Consider the following 21,267-nt stretch of genomic DNA (forward strand, 5'->3'; position numbering starts at 1 on the left):
CCAGCGCAGGGTAGCCAGTGTTCAGCCTCCACTTCACTCCACTGCAGGTCACTATTCCAGTCCAGGTCTCCGTCCCTCTACCCAGAGTCCCTTCATCCCAGGCTGCTGGCTGTCTACGCCCCTCTGTGGCCTAAGACTCCTCCCCTCATCCCATGGAAGAGGCGGTTAGGAGAGAAAACCCTGGAAGCCCCTTTCAGCCCAGCGGTCCTGGATGTCCTCTGTCCTCTCCATGCCTTGGAGAGGTGCTTTTCCTGGTGGCCTGGCCGGAAAGAGCCTCCCCAGGGATCCCTAGGTCTCCTCAGGGTTGTGGCCAAGCGTGGGGCTGGGCCGGGCATGGTTGCCCCCGGGGCCCAGCATGGTTCCCAGGGCATTCGGCTTGTTCTGTATAGGTGGGTGTGGGCTCTGCCTTCACGCAGCCTTCTTGGGGACTGGTGAGTATGGAGTGGGGTTGCTCAGAGGCTCATAGGCCCTCACCCCCTGCCCTTGGTGCTCCTGCACCTGTGGAGACAAGGAACTGCCACGTGCATGTTTCAGAGTGGCCCTAAGGTCAGCGGTCAAAGCCGTCAGGAAAGCTTCGGGAGTACCAAGAGGCTGTGTGGACTGTGAGCAGGAGGCCCACGGAGCCAGACCCTGCAGTCAGGGCAGCCTGCCTGGAGGAGGGGGCAGCCAGGCGGGGTCTCAGCAGGTCTGAGCAGGCAGAAGGGAGGAAAGCAATTATCATAAGCCCAGGAACAGCCAAGCACTGACATGGGTGTGCTTGAGCAACCCCCAGCATCATTTACGGGCAACACTACCAGCCCACAGGGAACCCGGAGGCCTGGAAGGGATGGGTGGGCAGTGGCCAGCGGGACATGAGAAGAGGCTGCTCCATGCAGGTGTCCAGAAAGTCAAGGACAGGCCCAAGCATTTACTGTGCCCTGCCATGGGCCAGGTGCTTCTCACGCATCACCTAATTTACGCCTCACGCCAGCCCTGGTGGTCAGCACTATTAGAGCCCTTTAAAAAGAGGAGACTGGCTCTGGGAGGGTCTGGACAGGGCGGGAAGCTTGGTTTATGGAGAGTCATCCTCAAGCTGGTTCGTAAGGGAGGAGGCCACAGTGATGGTGGGGCTAGCAACATGCTCATCCCTATCACCTGGGCAAGGTTCTGTCTGTCCAGAAAGTGTCAGCCTAACAGAGCCCCCAACCCCCCACCCCCACCTCCTTGTCTGCTCTCTGTTGCGGCCCAGCCTTCACCTTCCCCCACCCCATCCACCCCATAGCCTGCCAGCAGATTCTGAGCCAGCAGAGGGGTCTGGAGTCAGCCTTTGGGCAGTGTTGTCAGACCATTTCTAGGCCACCGTTTGTGCAGGGCAGAGACCTAGAATCCTGATGGGGGCACCGTGAGGGGGAGCAGTCAGGAGCCACAGTGGGAGAGCCTGTGACCCTGGGGTGCTGGGTACTCTTGTCTGGGGCAAGCCCTCTTCCCTTCCGCAGTTATGTAGGTGTGTGACAGCAGCTGGTGAGGGCTGAGGACATAGCCATGTGTCCACATGTATGTGTGCATATGCATGTGTACACATGTCTGCATGTGGGTGCACACAAGTGTGTGCATGCATGGGCGGCGTGTGCACCTGCATGCATGTGTGCCTGCATGCATGTGGTGTGCACATTCAAAGCAACAGCTTCCCAGAGGCTCAGGCAACTTTAGAACTGAGGACCTCAGTGTGCAAGAGCACCTGCCTGTGTCAGGATGCCTCTCTCTGCCCTGTCCTCGTGTCTTGCCTGCCCTGTTACAGCAGGCTGCTCAGCAGGCTCTGGAGAGACAGCCAAAGGCCCAGGCGTCGCAAAGAGTCTGGGGGCCGCCATCCAGGCCTCTGCTTGGCAAATGCCCTATCAGGGGGCATTTTAGTGGTGATTTCAGGTACAACATGACCCATGACCTTGGAGCACTCACTTCCATTCACTCTCTTCCCCATGGAATTCTCCACAGCAGTGAGAACAGGCAAGCTTCTGCCACACACAATAGCATGGAGAAATCTTACAAACTGACCAAGTGGATGAAGGAGGCCAGACATAAAAGAGTATTTAAAATTCCATTTACACAAAGCTCAAAAGTCGGTAACACTAAGCTGTGTGTTAGAAGCCAGGATAGCAGCTGCCCTTAGGCTGGAAGGTGCAGGGGGCCTGTAGGCACTGGCCAAGCCCTGTTTCTTGACCTAGGGCTGGCTTCCCAAGTGGACTCACTTGGTGAGAGGCCACTGAACTGCTCACTTATGATTCGTGCACACTCCTGTCATGAGGTAAGCATTGTGGATTCCAGCCCTGGTCTCTGCACCTATGTTCATTGCTCATATTCACTTGCCCAGACACCTTACATGCACTTCTCCAGTCCTCACCACACCCTGCGCTGCTCAGTCCATTTTACAGATCAACAAACTGAGGCCAAGAGGTGATATCCTCTGCCCAAGAGCCCACAGCTGGAAAGTCGGCTTAGCTGGGATACCCATTAGACCATCCTCGCAGGCTCTTCCTGTCCCCCACCTACCTGTCACCCCGCCCCCCATCCCCAGGGATGCTGATATGTCTTGTGTTGACTGTCCCACAGTGTCCCGTTTCTCCAGCCCACGGGTGACGCCCCGCCTGAGCCGCAAGCGGGCGCTGTCCATCTCCCCACTCTCAGACGCCAGCCTGGACCTGCAGCGGATGATCCGCACCTCACCCAATTCGCTGGTGGCCTACATCAACAACTCCCGAAGCAGCTCGGCAGCCAGCGGCTCCTACGGGCACCTGTCGGCAGGTGCCCTCAGGTGAGCCTCGCCTGCAAGCAGAGGGCTGAGAACCGGAGCTGGGCTGAGGGCCTGGTGGGGAGGCACTGGCTTTTCAGTGGGTGCTTTTGACCCCAGGAGAAAGACAGGACTAGTGGCATTTGTGAATCCACATACTCGCACCTTTTTTATGAATTCAAAACCAATAGTGATCAAATTGAAATAAGCCCATATCTGAGTACATCTTCATGGACCAGGCCTGTCATGAATGACTCAAATGTGAAATCAAAGGTGTTTGAGGTCGAAGATGGTTTTCCTAGTATTTCACTGAATTTGGTGGAGCAGCCAAGTATTGGCCAACCTTGGAGACCACACAAAATGTGATGGTGACATGGCCCGTACTCTCAGCAAGCCTCTGAGCTGCCAGCAGGCCTCCCTCTGTAGCCGCATCGTGGCATACCCACACCTCACTGACACCAGCCACCCTTCTCCCCTCTGTGTGGCTCTAGACTGTCTGAGGACTGAGACCCCAGCCGGCTGGACTGAAACTCACATGCCTCCCCAGCGCCCCCAGGAGAGGCCAGGAGGTGTGAGGAATGTCAGGAGAATTTCTTTCAATGACCTGGAGATGGAAGGAATAACAAGTGTATTTGTTATCATTTGCTGCCTAACGAATTGCTCCAACACGTAGCAGTTTAAAACCACAAACAATTGTTATCTCACCCCATTTCTGAGGGTCAGGAATTCGAGACAGGCTGAGCTCTGGCTCTCTCAGGTGGCCACAGTCAAGCTGTCAGCCAGTGCTTCATCCCGCTGAAGGCTTGGCTGGGCCAGAATGGCCCCCGCACAGGGCTCTCAGCAGTACCCTTTGTTCCTCGTCTGTGAGCCTCTGCTTAGGGCTGCTTGAGTGTCCTCACAACATGGCAGATGGGTCCTAGCCCACCCTGCAGCATGTGATGCGAGAGGAAGCTGGAGGAAGCCACAATGTCTTTTATGGCTCAACCACAGGGGTCACCAGTCTCTCCTTGGTATCCTGCAGTGTGAAGGGTGGCTCTTATGCACGTGGTGTGACAGAGCCTAGAAGTGCAGTAAGAAGGGGAGGATAATGCAAGCTGGAGGGCTCAGAGCATGATTCCCGGATGAGGGGCCATTAGAACAGGATTCAGAGGCCTCATGGGTTTCACGTGGTCAGGGAGCAGTGATGCTGGCATGCATTTAGGTATCATTACAGCAGTGGAGGGGCCGGGGTGTGGGGATGAGATGGAGCCTGGTCTCTGCTGGGGCCAGCCTGCCAAGGGTGAAGGCTGCATCCTGGGGCAGAACCTGGGAGCTGATCACAAAAGGTGAGTGGCAGACAGTAGGAAGCCACAGCTGGTTCTTGAGTGAGGAGGCCACAGTGATGGTGGGGCTAGCAACATGCTCATCACTATCCCCTGCACAAGGTTCTCTCTGTCCAGGAAGTGTCAGCCTAACAGAGCCCTCAACCCCCGACCCCCACCTCCTTGTCTGCTCTCTGTTGCAGCCCAGCCTTCACCTTCCCCCACCCCATCAACCCCGTGGCCTACCAGCAGATTCTGAGCCAGCAGAGGGGTCTGGGATCAGCCTTTGGACACACACCACCCTTGATCCAGCCCTCACCCACCTTCCTGGCCCAGCAGCCCATGGCCCTCACCTCCGTCAATGCCACGCCCACCCAGCTCAGCAGCAGCAGCAACTGTCTGAGTGACACCAACCAGGTAGGTGGGTACAGGGGCCAGGATGGCCACTGGGTACTCATCTGGACGCACGAGGGCTGTTCACTGCCAGCTCATGCTAAGAACTTGTGGAGGGCCTCTGGGCTCAATTCTGGCCTCTGGGGTGCCTTCTGGGCAGGGGCCACATTACGGAAAGGGCGAGACCTGGGCTCAGTCCATGGGAAGCTCCCAGCTTCTTGATTCTGCTGTCTCCTGTCCAAGAAGCATAATGAGTAGATGGAGAAAGCCTCGCGTTCCCAGGGCCTGGCACCGTGGAGGTCCTCCGTGCACAGCACATGGCATGGGTGGGTGAGTGAATCATTATAACACTGCAGTTTCATTGTAGAGCGTGCATTTACAGCAGGCTTTCACACACTGCCTCATTCGACCCTTCCAATGGGCCTTGAGCATCCCTGGACATCCTAGTACGGTGCCTGGCACATCCTAGGTACCATTATTATTTGGCAAATGAAGTGTTCTTTCACAGATAAGGACATGGAAAGGCACAGGCCTTAGCATCAGTCAGACCATCTTTGGGATCCTAACTCGCCTAAAAGCAGCAAATCTCTTTCCCTCTCGCAGCCTGAGCTAACTTATCTGCTCAGTGGGGTTCCTGACGCCTAGGTGGGGTCACTGTGTATATAAACAAGCTCACGTGTGCAGAGCCCACATAGGCTCTGATCCTGGGAGCACTGACAACGATGATGCCAGAGGTGAAGGGACCATCCCAGGCCACCCACCGGCAAATGGCAGAGCCTGGATGTGGCTACACCCTTGGAAGGAAGACAGGACACCATGTCCTCTAGAAGAGTCCTCTGTTCCAGAATGTCCTCCCTCTCCACCCCAGGGCTCCTGGTGGCTCCTCAGAGCCTCCCCACGACAGTGGGTGTCAGCTCTGGAAACATCACCTGATGCTTCCGCTCTAGACCCTTCTCCTGAGGAACCAGGCTCTGGCCCCCTATGCCCTGGGCTGGCCGGGCCCTGTTCTCAGACCCACAGTGTCCCCTGCTCTGGAGGGCTGAGAAGTTGAGCCTGGTCAGAACAGGAGCAAGGGCACCCCGCATTTTCCAAAGAGAAGGTCTCTTTCCCATTTCCCAGAGGTCTTGGGGAGGTGGAGATGGAGAGATGGGGGTTGGCATGCCCAGGTCTGGGTGCTCTCCTGTAGCAGGACATGTGCCCCTGGCAGGAGGACTGAGCTGGGGACTCTCTTTCTGATACTTTAAACACAGGGTTAGCCCAGATGATCTGTGCGGAGAGATCCTAGAGGTAAAGTCCAAAGGAATTTGGGATATCCCTGCCCTGCCCCTGAGTAACAGATTGTCCTCTGCACCCTTCCTCAGAACAAGCAGAGCAGTGAGTCGGCCGTCAGCAGCACCGTCAACCCTGTCGCCATTCACAAGCGCAGCAAAGTCAAGACCGAGCCTGAGGGCCTGCGGCCGGCCTCCCCTCTGGCGCTGACACAGGTAACCTGCTGCCAGCCGCACCACCTTCCTCCAGCTAGGACCAGGCCTGTGGGCTGCCTTGGGGCTGTACGCTTGGTGGTGAACGGATGGCTGGCTGCCTGCATGGATGAATGAGTGACCCAGGGAGGACTGGGTGGGAATGCTGGGCTGTGACTCTCTCACCACTGTGTTTCCAGCACCCTGGACATACATTCCCATCACACATGGTGAATGAATGCATGAGCAAATGAATGGACTTCTGCCTAGCCATCCCTCTTGTCTGCATCTCAGGCTGCCATCTGTCTCTCTCCCTGCACCTGACCTGTGCACAGCACCAGCCACAGCCTGGCTGAGTTGCTCACGTCCCCGGAATGACTCAGGCCCCTCTAGGTTACTCTCACTCTTGGAACTCTACCCCACCCTGGCTCCTTCGCTGCCACTTTAGCCCTCCCTGACTCTCCTGGGTAAGAGGACTTAGCTCCAGGCCCACACACCCAGCCTAGCTCAGAGGTCACTTCAGGGCATGTGCTGTGTGCACACCTGTCTCCCCGTCTGCACTCTAAGCTTTGGAGAGGTGGCACTGTGGGAGAAGGGCCTGACTGGGTTCCATGCCACTAGGGTTTGCGCAAGTGTGCAGTCACTGACATAGTATTTTCCAGTGATTCAATGCACATTTGAGTCAGTGAGTGGCGTGGTGAGTGGGGAAGATAGGACAAGTTCAAGTGGGGAGAGAAGAGGGGAGCAGCCCACAGCCCAGTGCAGGCCTGTCGTGTGGCCCTGACCCTGCGCTGATCCTTTTGGAAACCTTGCCACTTATTCTTCTGCTCCAAGACACCATGCAGGCAGCCCCCACTCCTGGAGCAGGGGCCTGTCTTGTAAAGGGCATGCCGTGCCTGTTGACCTGATAAATAAGCTCCTGGTCCCCCAAGCCCTCTCACGGTGGCCCAGTCTTCATCCATTACTACAGAAGCCGCAGCTTGGACACCAAGGATGCTCAGGGCCTCCTATCCCCGTCTCTCCTGCATCTGCCGACCATCCTTTATCAAAACTGTGAACCATCAGGCATGCTCTGGGCACTTAATTTTCGTGAAATATTGGCTCCTGTTATTGTCAGGCAAACAGAGGGGTTGGTGACAAATTCTCCCCTTGCTGACACCAAAGCCGGTCTCAGCATGATGCATGGTTTCCACGAGGCCGAGCATCATCGGGGGCCGATGAAATTGATGAGGACGGCACATATCCAGGGAAGACAAACACGCCAGGATGGTGAGGACAGGGCCGGCAGGCAGGCACTGAGCACCTGGGAGCCCCATGGCCACACGCCGGGAGGGCCCTATGCCCGCCCTCCAACCTAGGTGGGCCACACAGGGCCTCCTGCCTGTCCAGCCTGGCTCTGCACACGTGTCAGTGCAAGGAAAACTGTTGATCATGAGGAGGTTGTCCCCTGTCACTCAGTGTCCTGATTCACTGACCAAGGACTCCCTGACTCATTTGTAAGGTGGATGGCTGGGCTTTCTCTCTATTGGCAGAAAATGCAGCATAATGAACCCTCTCTACTGAAGCCCTCAAAACTGCAGGCTAGAGTGATGCCCAGTGCAACCCTGAGGCCCCACCTGCCTCTGTGCTACCCTCTGATTGGAGCGTGATCCATCAGCTTTCCAAATCTTCTCTGGAGTGACCAGGGCACGCAGCCGGTAGAAATAATAAATTGACTTCCAGGTTTTCTCAAAGAGTGGAGAGGGTGATAGGAGGCCCTCGGGTCCACTCTCCCCATGGTCTCACCCCGACAGCCCCCAGACGATCCCGTTGCTAAAGATCTGGAAAGTAAATGCTCCCACACTTTCCTTTGATTTGGTCCCAGTATAGCCCCTGGAGCTATTGTACGACATGTTGTTGCTTTTCCTGTTTGGAACAAGTGGATTCATTGAAAGATCCTCTGAGAAACAACCAGGAGCCCTTCTTGGAAGAGGTCTTTGCAGCTCTTATGGAAAGTCAGGTGGGGTTTGAGTCTCCACTGACAGCAGGGCGTCCTGAGGCTAATTTCTGCCACTCCCAGAAAGGAACTCAGCACTAGGACTGAGATCGTGACCTGGGCAGCTGTGGCACCACTCACTGAGTCCCTGGAGCCAGTGGGCATTAGGCCTTTTGACTATGGGGCGAGATCTTTCACCCCCCCGAGCCTGACTATACATGTTTTCCCCAGAGGCTATTTTGAAAGACAACATTTTCCTGCTGTTTTTGGAGACAGTTTGAAATGTGAAGCCAGTCTTGGTAGCATCTGCCTCTTTGCTTGGCTTTGCTCCCAGCCTGCCTAGCAGAACAGTGGAATACTGGGGAGTCCTTGACAGCCCTTGTAGGCCCTCTGTGGACTTTCTGTCACTACTTGGGGTATCTGAGCCTCTCCCTGTGCCCCGATCCCAAGCAGGTACCTCCTGCCTGTCCTCATGTCCTCTGCTCAGACGGTGCCCCTGGTTAGCATCAGTGAGGGTAGGGATGGTCTTGTGGGTTAATTCTCAGTCTGTTGCTAGTTTGAGAGAAAAAGACTTTGTCCGTTTTGATGGGAATTTCAGGTACCTGTGATCAGGTGAGGGAATTTCAGGCATTATGATCAGGTGAAAGAATGTCTCAGGGGGCTTTCCTTCACCTCATTAAAATGGCCACATGGGCCCTAATGTGGTCGGGAAACTCAAGTCCAGATCGAGGCTGCCTCGAGCTCACTGTGTATTCATGAGGAGGGCCTCAGATCCTCCCTATCGTACAAGAATGCAGATGTAGCATTGGCAGGGAAAACTGGCAATGCTGTGGCAGGGAAAACTGGTTCCCCACAGCGGAAATCAAACCAAATAGACAAAAGTCCCCACCCCGCCTTTCTCCGGTTCTCCTGGCTTGGAGTAGACCCAGGGTGTGACAGAACACCTTGATGATGACAAGTGGGCACTGGAGAGAAAGGAGGAGGGGCCCCAGGACAGGCCATCTGACAAGGAGAGCTGTGGACGGGGCTGAGTTGAGGAAAGGAGCTAAAAAGGCTGATGAGTGTGTGTGTGTGTGTGTGTGTGCGTGCGCGCGCACGCATGTGTTGTGTGTGTGCACACATACTTGCATCCACACCTGTAACAGCCCAGGGTCCTTGCATGGGACTAACAGTGACCTCTTTTCAGGGCCAGGTGTCTGGACACGGCTCATGTGGGTATGCCCTTCCCCTCTCCCAGGAGCAGCTCGCTGACCTCAAGGAAGATCTGGACAGAGATGACTGTAAGCAGGAGGCTGAGGTGGTCATCTATGAGACCAACTGCCACTGGGAAGACTGCACCAAGGAGTACGACACCCAGGAGCAGCTGGTGCACGTAAGCCTTTGAACCCCAGCAGCCGGCCAACCAGGGCACGGCCCAGGCCATGCAGGATGCTGAGCCTTCCAGGGCCTCTACTAGACAGAAGGGGCTGGAGGAAGAGACCCCCAGAGATGCCTGGGCCACATCCCCTGCAAGTGGGAGGCATGATTACTTATGTGTGCCCTGCCTGTTTTCAAGATGGCTTCCAATGCATATGTAATACAAGAGAGATTAAAAGAAAAAATAAGTAAATGAGACTGTCGGGGAAAAGAGAACAATAAAGTGAAACAAGGAATAGAGTTAGTATTAAAAACCGAGTGCTTTGAGCCATATTCTACATACACTTTTTTTTTCTGAGATTCCTAGTCGCCAGTGCAAAGAGAGAAATACAATTAAACCAGCCACTATCTACACGATAATAAGTGAAAGAAGCTTCTCCCATGAAGGAAGGAGTTGATCCTGTCCTTTGGGGACTATTCACAGATACCCAGTGGATATGGGTACAGGTGGGCGTCTACACCCAGATCAGAGAGGAGGCTACTTAACAGTGCCTGAGTACTGACAGCTCATGTGATTAGAGAGGACCATGGGAGCCGGTGAGCCCTTCAGGGTATGCCTCTTGGTCCGCACTCCAAACTCTCATACCGCAGCATCCCTTATGTGGTAGACAGGGTTGATGTGTGCAGTGTGCAGAGCAGAGGCTTGGCACGAAAAACACCTGGCTCCAAACCTGTCTCCACCACAACCAGCTGAGTGGTTCTGAGCCAAGTGACTCCACCTCTGCGAGCCTCATTTTTTTTCCTATCAAGGGGATTGATGGTGCCCCACAGGAGGGTCAGTCATATTCATCAGCACCTAGTGGCTCACAGGCATTCCACACCTAGCAGCTCCCTCCTTCCTCCTCCTGCCTGTTCCCCACACCAGCCCTGAGTGGTTCTCTCTTCTCCATCCAGAGAAGAACTTAAATTCAAGAAAGCCCCCTCCCAACTCCCCAACACACACTCCTTGGTGAGTGTCTGTAAAGATGAACCCACTAAATTAGTAGCTCGATTGCTGGCAAGAGCAGACACACACGCACTTGCACACACATGCACACATCTCCTATTCGTATTCGGAAGCTGTCCCAAAGGCACTTGCTTCTCCCCTGCTCTGTGAACTTAGCATTTAGGACACGCCAACTCCCTCTTCTTCTTCCACTTATGCAACTTCCTCCCAAATACTGTAGGTTTCTTTTGTGTTGGAGCTTTTCCTCCCAAACGCAGTTCTCACTCAGAAGACCAGAACTTCCCAGCAAACGAATGCAGCTGACATAGAACTGGTGAAGCAGGGTCTTATCTAACTCCTTCTGGATCTCAAACTTAATTTTTCAACTTTTACCACCTCTTTGGGGTACACAAGCCCTAACTGGAGCAGGTACCGTGGAGCTGTGAGTTGCAGAACAAGTCAGTTAGATGAAAGGAGGAGAGAGGGACAGCCTCTCAGGCTAGGGGAAGGCCAAAGCCAGAGCATGCAGATGAGGATGTCAAAGAGGTGCTCTGTGATAAGTGGGTCAGCCCCGAAGAGCAGGCACAGAATTCCTCAAATGAACGCCGAGGGTCCCCAACCTGGAAGAAGGGCTTTAGCCAGGGGCTTCCGCCTGTGCCCTGGACTGTCCTGCAGCTATAGGTGGCCACCTCCACCAGGCCCTGGAAAAAACAGACCCCTTCACCCAGCTCTGTCTCTCTCTCTCTCTCTCTCTCTCTCCCTCCCTCCTTCTCTGCTCTCTGGAAAGATGGATGTAGCAGGCGCACAGGCGAGCTGGAGCCCCTGGTCGATTATTAACAATTTGTTGCTAAGTAAACCAATGAGAAAAAACTGAAAGGCATTGTCAGGAAGCATTTTTATCATTTGAAAGGCTTTAAAAATGGAAAGTGAGGCTAATATGATAAGATTTCCCTGGAAGTTCAAAGTGCTGAAGATTTCACGTGCTCCAGCAGGGGCATCTGTATGCGTGACAGTTGGACCAGTCGCACAGGGCATGAGGGCCTGGCAGTATTCTGTCTTCTGGGGCAAGGTGCTGCCAGTGTCTGATGCCCAGCTCTCAGGACAGCCTTTTCTGGTGGCAAAGGTCCACAGCAGAATGTCCAGCAGCACAATATAGCAGGCCACAAATGCCAGCCACCCATGTAATTTACATTTCCTAGGAGTGCATTTAAAAGGAGTAAAAAGAGGCCGGGCGCGGTGGCTCAAGCCTGTAATCCCAGCACTTTGGGAGGCCGAGACGGGCGGATCACGAGGTCAGGAGATCGAGACCATCCTGGCTAACACGGTGAAACCCCGTCTCTACTAAAAATACAAAAACTAGCCGGGCGAGATGGCGGGCGCCTGTAGTCCCAGCTACTGGGGAGGCTGAGGCAGGAGAATGGCGTAAACCCGGGAGGCGGAGCTTGCAGTGAGCTGAGATCCGGCCACTGCACTCCAGCCTGGGCGACAGAGTGAGACTCCGCCTCAAAAAAAAAAAAAAAAAAGGAGTAAAAAGAAATAGGTGAAGTTAATTTTAATATTTTTATTTAACCCGATATGTCTGAAATATTATCATTGAGCAGGTAGTCAATAGAAAACAAAATTATCTAAATATTGTATAATCTTTTTTTTTTCCATTCTAAGTCTTTGAAACTGGTGTGTAGTTTGCACTTCTAGCCCATCTCAGCTCAGGCCAGCCACATTTCAAGTGTGCAGGAAGGGCAAGTGGTCACTGCATTGGACAGTGTGGGTCCTAGAGGATCTGGCTCCACCACGCCGACTGCCAGGGCCCTGTGCAGGCCACTGAACTCTCTGTGCCTTTGTGGAAAGGGGACAAAGCCATTATCTCATGGGTCAATGCCAAAAACAGAGATAAGCATGTGTTATTTTTCTATTATAACAAAAGATGTTATTTACAAACCTCTGAAACAACAGGAGCAAGCTTAGGAGAAGCTTCTCATGCACCCACTAGGGGTACGTTTGCCTCGCTGCAGTTAATTAGTGCCTACTGTTTGCAGCCCGGGAGCATCATCACACCAGAGCCCAGAGCCCAGGCTGGGGTGCACGGGATGGCTTTGCCCAGTGTAGATGGTAACTTTGATGACGGATTGGAAAATGCAGGGAAGATATGCGGCACGCAGTAGGCCTTCATTTAAGGGCAGCTAGTGATGCTTCATGAGGAGGTGCGGCCTGGCTTGGAGGGGTGGGCGTGTTGGGTCAGTGGTCTGCATATAGTAGGTGGGATGGGCAATGAGGAGCATGGTCTGAACATAATAGGTGTGGTCAGCAGGGTGGGCGGTCTGCACACAGGTGGGGGAGGGCTGGGGGGGTGCTGGGGCGCGTGGTCAACTGACAGCCGGGGGAGGTCTGTGGGCCTCCTGGGCCAGCTTACCCCCTCCTGGACATGTCCCTCCGCAGCACATCAACAACGAGCACATCCACGGGGAGAAGAAGGAGTTCGTGTGCCGCTGGCAGGCCTGCACACGGGAGCAGAAGCCCTTCAAGGCGCAGTACATGCTGGTGGTGCACATGCGGCGGCACACGGGCGAGAAACCTCACAAGTGCACGGTGAGTGGCCTTCTCCCCACCCCCTTCGCGTCGTCAGGACCGGCCCTTCAGCCAGGCCCGGGGGATTGTGTTTGGAGGTGGCTGGCCACAGGCACATCTGGGTGGAGCAGGCCACAGCAGGGGCTCTGGGACAGGAGCCTGTTCCCACCCTGCCTGTTTGGGTCCTGGAGGCCCCTCGCCTCGTGGCATCCCAGACCTTGATGGACTTGCTCTCCGGGTGTGAGCATCTCGGTAAGTATGGCAAAGGTGTGTGGGTGTATCTGTGATTGTGAGTCCAAAGGCATATCTGCATCCTGAAGTTGGCTTGGCTGGGTGACACTGGGCGGAGGGACCGCTCCATAGCACTCTGCAGAGAAAAAACCATCATTGGTAATTCAGAGCTTGAGGAATCATGGGTTAAAACTCATTTGGGTTGAGGGGTTTTTTTGTTTGTTTTTTGAGACAGTTGCACTTTGCCACCCAGGCAGCTCATTGCAGCCTCTATCTTCTGGGCTCAGGCGATCCTCCCACCTCAGCCTCCTGAGCAGCTGGGACTACAGGCACATGCCACCACACCAGGATAATTTTTGTATCTTTTTGTAGAAACGGGGTTTCGCCATGTTGCCCAGGCTGCTCTTGAACTCCTGTGCTCAAGCATTCCACCTACCTCGGCCTCCCAAAGTGCTGGGATTACAGGCTTGAGCCACAGCTCCTGGCTGAGTGTTTTGTTGGTTTTGTTTTGTTCTGTTTTTTTTTTAATGAGCTCAAAGATAAGACCTTTTCTATGGTCCCCTTTAGAGGTCAACAGGATTTATGACTATTAGTTGGAGAGACTATTTTTTAAAAACACAGAAACTGCTGCCCCACAAAAGCAGACGTGGTTTTAGCTGCAGCTGAAACATCTGGGAACTCCTCTTTCTCCTCTTTGTGAATTCTGGTTTCATAGATTCTAAGACATACATTCTATTTTCACCTTAATATCTCTGAAGTCAGGCTGTCTTAAAATCAGTGGTGTCCAGGATCCAATGAAATGTGCTACCTTTGTTGGCAAGTCAGTTTTTTTATTGAGAAATAGCTGACATACCATAAAGTTCACCCTTTTAAGAAAATGTACAATTTAATTGTTTTTAGTACATTCACAAATTTGTGCAACCATCACTACTAGTTAATTTCAGATCATTTTCATCACCCCGGAAAGATACCCTGTACTCATTAGCAGCCACTCCTAATTCTCTCCTTCCCACGGCCCTGGACAGTTACTAATCTGCTTTCTGTCTGTATGGATTTGCCTATTCTGGAAATTTCATAAAAACTGAAATCATACAATACGTGCCTTTGTGTCTTGCTTCTTTCAGTTAACACGTCTTCAAGGTTCATCTGTGTTGTAGCATGCACATGTACTTTCTTTTCGTGGCTACATAATATTCCATTGTATGGATAGACTATGTTTTGTTTATGCATTCATCAGTTGATGGATATTTACATTGCATTTACTTTGAGGCTATTGTGAATAATGCTGCTATGAACCTGTGTGTTCGTGTTTTTAGATGGACAGAACATTTTCACTTCTGTTGGGTATGTGTAACTAGGAGTAGAATTGCTGAGTCATATGGCAGTTGAGGAACTGCTGGTTTTCCAAAATCAATGCTCCATTTTACCTTTCCACCCACAATGAATGAGGGTTCTGATTTCTCCAAACCCTCACCAACACTGGCTGTTACCTTTTTTATTCTGGCCATATCCTAGTGGGTGTAAAGTAGTATTTTATTGTGTTTTCGATTAGCATTTCACTAATTAGTGATTAATAATGTTAAACACCTTTTCAGGTGCTTATTGGCCATTTGTGTATCTTCTTTGGAGAACTGTCTACTCAAATATTGCCCATTTTGAAATCTGGTTGTCTTGTTGTTGTTAAATTGTAAGAATTTTTTATGTATCTGGTTACTAGACCCTTATGAGATATATGATTTGCAAATAATTCTCCCATTCTCTGGGTTTTCTTTTCATTTCCTTGATACTTTAAAGCACAAAAGTTTTTAATTTTGAGGCTGTACAATTTTTTAATTGCTTGTGCTTTCAGCGTCATAGCTAAGGAACCATTGCCTAATCCAAGGTCACAAAACTTTACCCTTATGTTTTCTTCTAAGAGTTTTATAGTTTATAAAGATAAACTTTTATTTATAAAAATATTGAATACTGGCACTCTGAAAAATTTAAAAGTAAAAAAAGAAAGAAGTATATGTGTGTATAGAGAGCTTTATAATATAGCTCTTCCATTGTCACCCAGGCTGGAGTGCAGTGGTGCCATCTTGGCTCACTGCAACATCTGCATCCCAGGTTCAAGCAATTCTCCTGCCCCAGCCTCCCGAGTAGCTAGGATTACAGGCGTGCACCACCACGCCTGGCTAATTTTTTGTATTTTTAGTAGAGACAGGGTTTCGCCATGATGGCCAGGCTGGTCTTGAACTCCTGACCTCAGGTGATCCGCCTGCCTCAGCCTCCCAAAGCACTAGGATTACAGGCGTGAGCCACTACGCCCAGCCTGGAGTTAATTTTTGTACATGGTATGAGGTAGGGATCCACTTACTCTTTTGCATGTGATTATGCAGTTGTCCAAGTCTATGTGTTGAAAACCTGTTCTTTCCATTTGAATGGTCTTGGCACCCTTGTCAAAAATCAATTGACCTTAAGTGTCTGGGTTTCTTTCTGAACTGCCAGTTGTATTGCCTGAATCTCTATGTCTCTCTTTAAGCCAGTACCACATTCCGTCTTTATTACTGTCAATTTGTAGGAAGTAAATTGGGACATATGAGTTCTCCAAATTTGTCCTCCTTTTGCAAGATTGTTCTGGCTCTTCGGAGTTCATTGCAACAAGTTATTTTCTTAACATCCTCAGTAGTGGCAAACCATAGCCCTTTGATGATATGAGCTGTGAGTTGCGGAAACAGATAAAAGGCATTTGGAGCCAAGCGTGCTCAATCAGACTGGTCAGGAATAAAGGAGAGGATGGGAGGAATGAGACAGCTCCTGCCGGGGTGTACGTGTCCTCCTGAGGGCGGTTTGCATATAGCCATTCAGTGCAACCGCAGTATCTTTGGAATAGCTGCAGAGTTTCCTGCAATGGTCTCTTCTTCCTTCTCCCCTTCCTCCCTCCTTCCGTCTCTCCCCACCTCCTTTCCTTCCTTCGTCTCTCCTTTGCTCCCTCCTTTCCTCCTTCCTTCCTTTCCCAAATTGTTTCTTGAGTGCTTAGGTGCTAAATATTAGGAAGACAGCAGTGAACAAGACCCAGAAGATTCCTCCTCTGTGGAGCTGGTATTCTAGTAAGAAAGCTGGGTAACAAAATCATTCAGATCATTATAAATCGAGCCAAGGGGTATAAAGGAGAGAGGATAGAGTGTTGTGATTGAGAATATCAGAAAAGTGCTCTCAGAGGAGATGACCTAAAAGATGGAGAGGGAGGGACCTGGGCCAGGAACCGGATTGGGAGGAGGCTGCGGAAGTTTCCAGCCAGAGGTGTCAGTAGTATGCAGAGGCCCCAAGCCAGGAGGAACTTAGTGGAGTCAAAGACCTGAAAGGAGACCAGCGTGTCGAGTGAAGGTGAGGGTGGCCGACTCACTTAAGGACTTGGAAGACTGAATTTTATTCTCAGCACATTTTAGTGCACAGAAAAATTCTAATCGAGAGTGGTACTGGGAAACAGTTCAAAGTAATAGTTTAGAGTTTAATGATACGGGAATATGTGGCTGATTTAAAAACTGGTGACTGAATACTTGATATGTTCCCAATTTTGGTTTTAAAGACATGGGGAGATGAATTGCAGAGTCACCAGAATGAAACTTACCACATGTCAGCAGTGGCAGCCCCTGGGCAACCGGTGGTTTTCGTTTTTCTCTTTGTACTTTTCAGCCCTCTCCATGTTTTCAGGAAAGGAAAGTAATATCTTAAAAATGCCTGCTTCTGAGTGCGCTGATGGGGTGGAGCAGAGCAGAGGAGGGGGTGGGGAGGAAGCAGCAGCCGGCCTCCAGGTTGGGCCCCCTGGGGTGTCTTGACTGACTGAACCACCTCCTTCTAGTTCGAGGGCTGCTCGAAGGCCTACTCCCGCCTGGAGAACCTGAAGACACACCTGCGGTCCCACACCGGGGAGAAGCCATACGTGTGCGAGCACGAGGGCTGCAACAAAGCCTTCTCCAACGCCTCGGACCGCGCCAAGCACCAGAATCGCACCCATTCCAATGAGGTACCCCTGCTCTCTGTAATAAATATAATAGTGCCCTCCCCAAAGGCTGCCATGAGGTCCTCAGGAGCTGAAGCTGAGGCAGGGAAGTGGCCCCTCTGATCTCAGAGTGTTTCACATGCATCTGTCCCCTATTACTTGGGGCTGCTGGGTGGGTTCTGCCTCCCCATCCTCTAGATGAGGAAACGAAGACTCAGAGATGAAGTGACTTACCCCAGTGCCAGAGGAGTGATGATTCCTCTGCAGCTGTGAAAACACCTGGGGTCACTGCTTCATACCCCCAAATTCCCTTTCCACCACAAGCAGGTGTCCCACTGGGGAGCAGCTGCCCCGCTGCCTGGGGGAAGCAGAGCAGTGCTGTCTGAGTGTGGCATTTGTTGGCAGCCCCCTGGCCTGTTGGCTTGGGCAGTCAGCAGTGACATGCTCCAGCTGTTAGTGCTGCCTGGGCCTGCCGTGGCGGTCAACCCCAGCAGATGGAGTATAGAGTAGCCTCTGCCTCCCTGGGTAGGCAGAGCCCCTATCTGGGCTGAAAGAACCAGGGAGAAAGCGGGGTAAGAGCCGGTGGTGTCCTGGCCCAGCCACACAATTACTGTTGCTCAGGCTTACTCGGAAATGTATGTTTTTAAAAGCTTAGACACATCCTGGACCCCAAAGGGAATTTGCTCCAATGCTTATAAGAAGTGAGAGGAATTTTCTTTTTTTTTTCCTTTGTTTTTTTTTTTTTTGAGACGGAGTCTCTCTCTGTCGCCCAGTGGTACGCTCTCGGCTCACTGCAAGCTCCGCCTCCCAGGTTCACGCCATTCTCCTGCCTCAGCCTCCAGAGTAGCTGGGACTAGAGGCGCCCGCCACCATGCCCGGCTAATTTTTTGTATTTTTTTTTAGTATAGACATGGTTTCACCGTGTTAGCCAGGATGGTCTCTAACTCCTGACCCCGTGATCTGCCCACCTCGGCCTCCCAGAGTGCTGGGATTATAGGCGTGAGCCACCGCGCCCGGCCTAAGTGAGAGGAATTTTCAAAGGCATCTGAACCCCTCAGAGTCTCTATGGGCAAGAGCCAGCCTTAGAGGGGAGTGTGTGTGCACATGTGTGTATGTGTGTTTGTAAGTGTATTATGTATGTGTGTATAGATGTGCGGGAATAGGGGTGTGGGTATCTGTATGTGGCTATGAGTGTGCACGTGTATATGTGTGTTTGTAAGTGTGTGTTTTTGTGTAGGCGTGGTGTGTAGGGGGGGTGTGTGTGTGTTTATGAGTCCAGGACTGAGGTTCGGAAATCCTGGGTTTTTTCACCCCATTACTGGATGACTTGGAACCTGTTCCTTTGCCTCCCTGATCCTGCCTTTCTTCGTCAGAGAAATCGGGGGTGCTAGTGCTGTCACAGGGTACACTGAGCTCGTACACTTGCTACTAGTACTAAAAACCCCACTGCCCTGTTCACTGAGAGGCAGTATTGTGATTATACGAGACATGTGTGTCCCCAGCTTCTTGTGGCAGGAACCCCCTGGGACATGTGCTTAACTGCATGAACAAGTGCCAGACAAGCCAGGCTAAGGCCAGGCTCCTACATGGCACCATCCACAGAGCACTGGCTGCCAATTCGAGAGAACACCTACTGACGTTGCCAGCTGGGCTCTGCTGAGGGACGTGGGTAGCTTCAGGAGAACAGGGAGAGCGCCCCTTCAGAGTTGATCCTTGTACCCCTATCCATGACACAGGCCTGCTTCTCTCCCCAGAAACCCTACATCTGCAAGATCCCAGGCTGCACCAAGAGATACACAGACCCCAGCTCTCTCCGGAAGCATGTGAAAACGGTCCACGGCCCAGATGCCCACGTCACCAAGAAGCAGCGCAACGACGTGCACCTCCGCACACCGCTGCTTAAAGAGAATGGGGACAGTGAGGCTGGCGCCGAGCCTGGCGGCCCAGAGAGCACCGAGGCCAGCAGCACCAGCCAGGCCGTGGAGGACTGCCTGCACGTCAGAGCCATCAAGACCGAGAGCTCCGGGGTAAGCGGAGCTGGGCAGCCCAGCCATGCAAGGCTACTCTCCATAGTCGTGCCCAGGGCCACCCCGACCACAGTTGTGGGCTCTGTCCTAAGGCCTCCCTCTAAGGGCACAGCGATGTCCCTCCTCTCTCCAACTTGGCTTTCGCCCTTCACCAGCTTGGGCCTCACGTGAAATCTATCTTGTCCAGGTCCCATTCTGCTCTGACCAGGCTCCTGCTGGGTGTGTGGCAGCACCCTCAGTGACAGGGATGCCGCCACGTACGGTGGGCCTGCACAGGGCGGGGGCGGCCCCTGCATGTCTGCCTTTCCAGCCAGCACCCAAGTGCCGCTGCCAACCCCCACCCCTCTGTCCTGTCTCTGCATCCCCACCCCTCTGGCGTCCACTCCTTTTGTTCTAACCACCTGTTCTTTGTCTCCATCTCTTTTTCCCGACTGTACCTCCCCTAAGGATAGACGGTACTGAGGTGAGCCAAGGAGTTGGGTGTGTGTGGGTGGGATGAGGGAGTGAGGGTGGCTGGGGAGCCGGTCCATGCTGCTGCCTGACAGAGACTCACCTGTCAGTCCAGGCCTCCTAGGCCCAGGCAGGTGGGCCCGGACAGGCACACACGGCAGGGCACTGCAGGTGGGGCCATTGGCCTTGGCAGCCGGAGTGGAGCTGGCAGGTGTGGGGAGCAGGGGTGCCAGGCTGTATCAGGGACAGAGTGACAGGGAGGCATGCGTCCAGGCTGCAGAAGGTCCTAAGGGCCAAGCAGAAGAATGTGGATGGCGCCATGGACAACACCTGGAAGGTCCCTGCTCCCATGAAGCATGTATCCTCACGGGAAGGAAGATCGCAGCTTCCCAAGGAAGCTGAATTTGGGCCATTTGGCCTAACAATGAGCCCAGAGGTGGTGCATCTGGTGCAAGCCTCATCTGGGCCCAGATCCGAGTTCTGTGGATGTCGTCCGAGTGGATGTCATCCAAGTTCTGTGGTATTCTGCACTGTACATGTACCATGAGCTCCCTGCCCCCCCTCTACCTAACCCAGAGGGAAGGCTGCTTTGGGGTGGTCCTTTGCACAAGGGCTGCATCCCACAGGTCCCCCTCCCTGGTCATCCTTTCCCTTTCCAACAACCTGCCCCTGGCCTTTTGAGATCATCCTGTCTGGTTGAAGCCACCAAGTCAGCAGGCTTTCGTTCCTCACCTCATCAGGGTACATGGCTGTTGGTGGCAGTGTTTAAGTGCCTTCTTTTGTGCCATGCTGGGTGCCTTCTGCATGCTGCGTGCTGTCCATCCATCCACTAACTGCACCGGGATCAGTTCAGGTCCATCTCGTAGTTGGGGAAACCAAGGTTAAGAGAAGTGATTTGACCATTTTAAGCAAACAGACTCATGATGCTTTACATGCTCCTCCGCAAGGCAGCTTCCTTTCCTCACCCCCAGCCCCCAGGGTGCGCAAGGGTGTGGTGCCTGTGCAGAGCCTCTGAGTCTGTGCCTTCTTGCCTCATCCCTGCAGCTGTGTCAGTCCAGCCCCGGGGCCCAGTCCTCCTGCAGCAGCGAGCCCTCCCCGCTGGGCAGTGCCCCCAACAATGACAGTGGCGTGGAGATGCCGGGGACGGGGCCCGGGAGCCTGGGAGACCTGACGGCGCTGGATGACACACCCCCAAGGGCTGACACCTCAGCCCTGGCTGCCCCCTCCGCTGGTGGCCTCCAGCTGCGCAAACACATGACCACCATGCACCGGTTCGAGCAGCTCAAGAAGGAGAAGCTCAGGTCACTCAAGGATTCCTGCTCATGGGCCGGGCCGACTCCACACACACGGAACACCAAGCTGCCTCCCCTCCTGGGAAGTGGTGAGTGAAGGCCCGGGATTTGCAGATGGGGCAAGAGAGAGTCTGGGGCAGCACCAACTAGGCTGGCACCCACCAAGCACCAGTGCTACCTCACTGGATGCCTACAGGATCTTACCAGCCCAGTACAGTAAAGGAAACTGAGGCTCAGAGAGGTGAAATGCCTTACCCAAATCAATGGCAGGGGTGAGATTTAGCCTAGGTCTGTGTGGCTCCAAAGTCCATGCTCTTTCAACTGCACCATGCTGAGTCCCTGTAATCCCTCAAAACAAGCAGACCGTGCGCACGTCATCGTCTTCACCCAGTCATTCGTTCACTGACTGGGCACTTGCTGTGGGCACCAGAGCAAAGGCACTAGGCAGGAGAGCCATTTAATTCCAGTCCCAAATAAGTGTATGGT

At 53.0% G+C, this 21,267-nt stretch overlaps 1 protein-coding gene across 1 annotated transcript in view; it reads left to right on the forward strand.

Moving 5' to 3' along the window:
* Nucleotides 1-21,267, forward strand: part of GLI2 (GLI family zinc finger 2) — a 260,695-nt gene that overhangs the window by 233,954 nt on the left and 5,474 nt on the right. The window contains exons 6-13 of the mRNA XM_033231787.1: nucleotides 2,587-2,788; nucleotides 4,269-4,482; nucleotides 5,820-5,942; nucleotides 9,131-9,265; nucleotides 12,671-12,820; nucleotides 16,872-17,036; nucleotides 18,767-19,039; nucleotides 20,534-20,870. Coding sequence (XP_033087678.1) covers nucleotides 2,587-2,788; nucleotides 4,269-4,482; nucleotides 5,820-5,942; nucleotides 9,131-9,265; nucleotides 12,671-12,820; nucleotides 16,872-17,036; nucleotides 18,767-19,039; nucleotides 20,534-20,870 — 1,599 coding nt within the window. The remainder of the gene's footprint in view (nucleotides 1-2,586; nucleotides 2,789-4,268; nucleotides 4,483-5,819; nucleotides 5,943-9,130; nucleotides 9,266-12,670; nucleotides 12,821-16,871; nucleotides 17,037-18,766; nucleotides 19,040-20,533; nucleotides 20,871-21,267) is intronic.

Source organism: Trachypithecus francoisi, unplaced genomic scaffold (assembly GCF_009764315.1).
Source record: "Trachypithecus francoisi isolate TF-2019V2 unplaced genomic scaffold, Tfra_2.0 Lachesis_group13, whole genome shotgun sequence".
NCBI lineage: Eukaryota > Metazoa > Chordata > Mammalia > Primates > Cercopithecidae > Trachypithecus > Trachypithecus francoisi.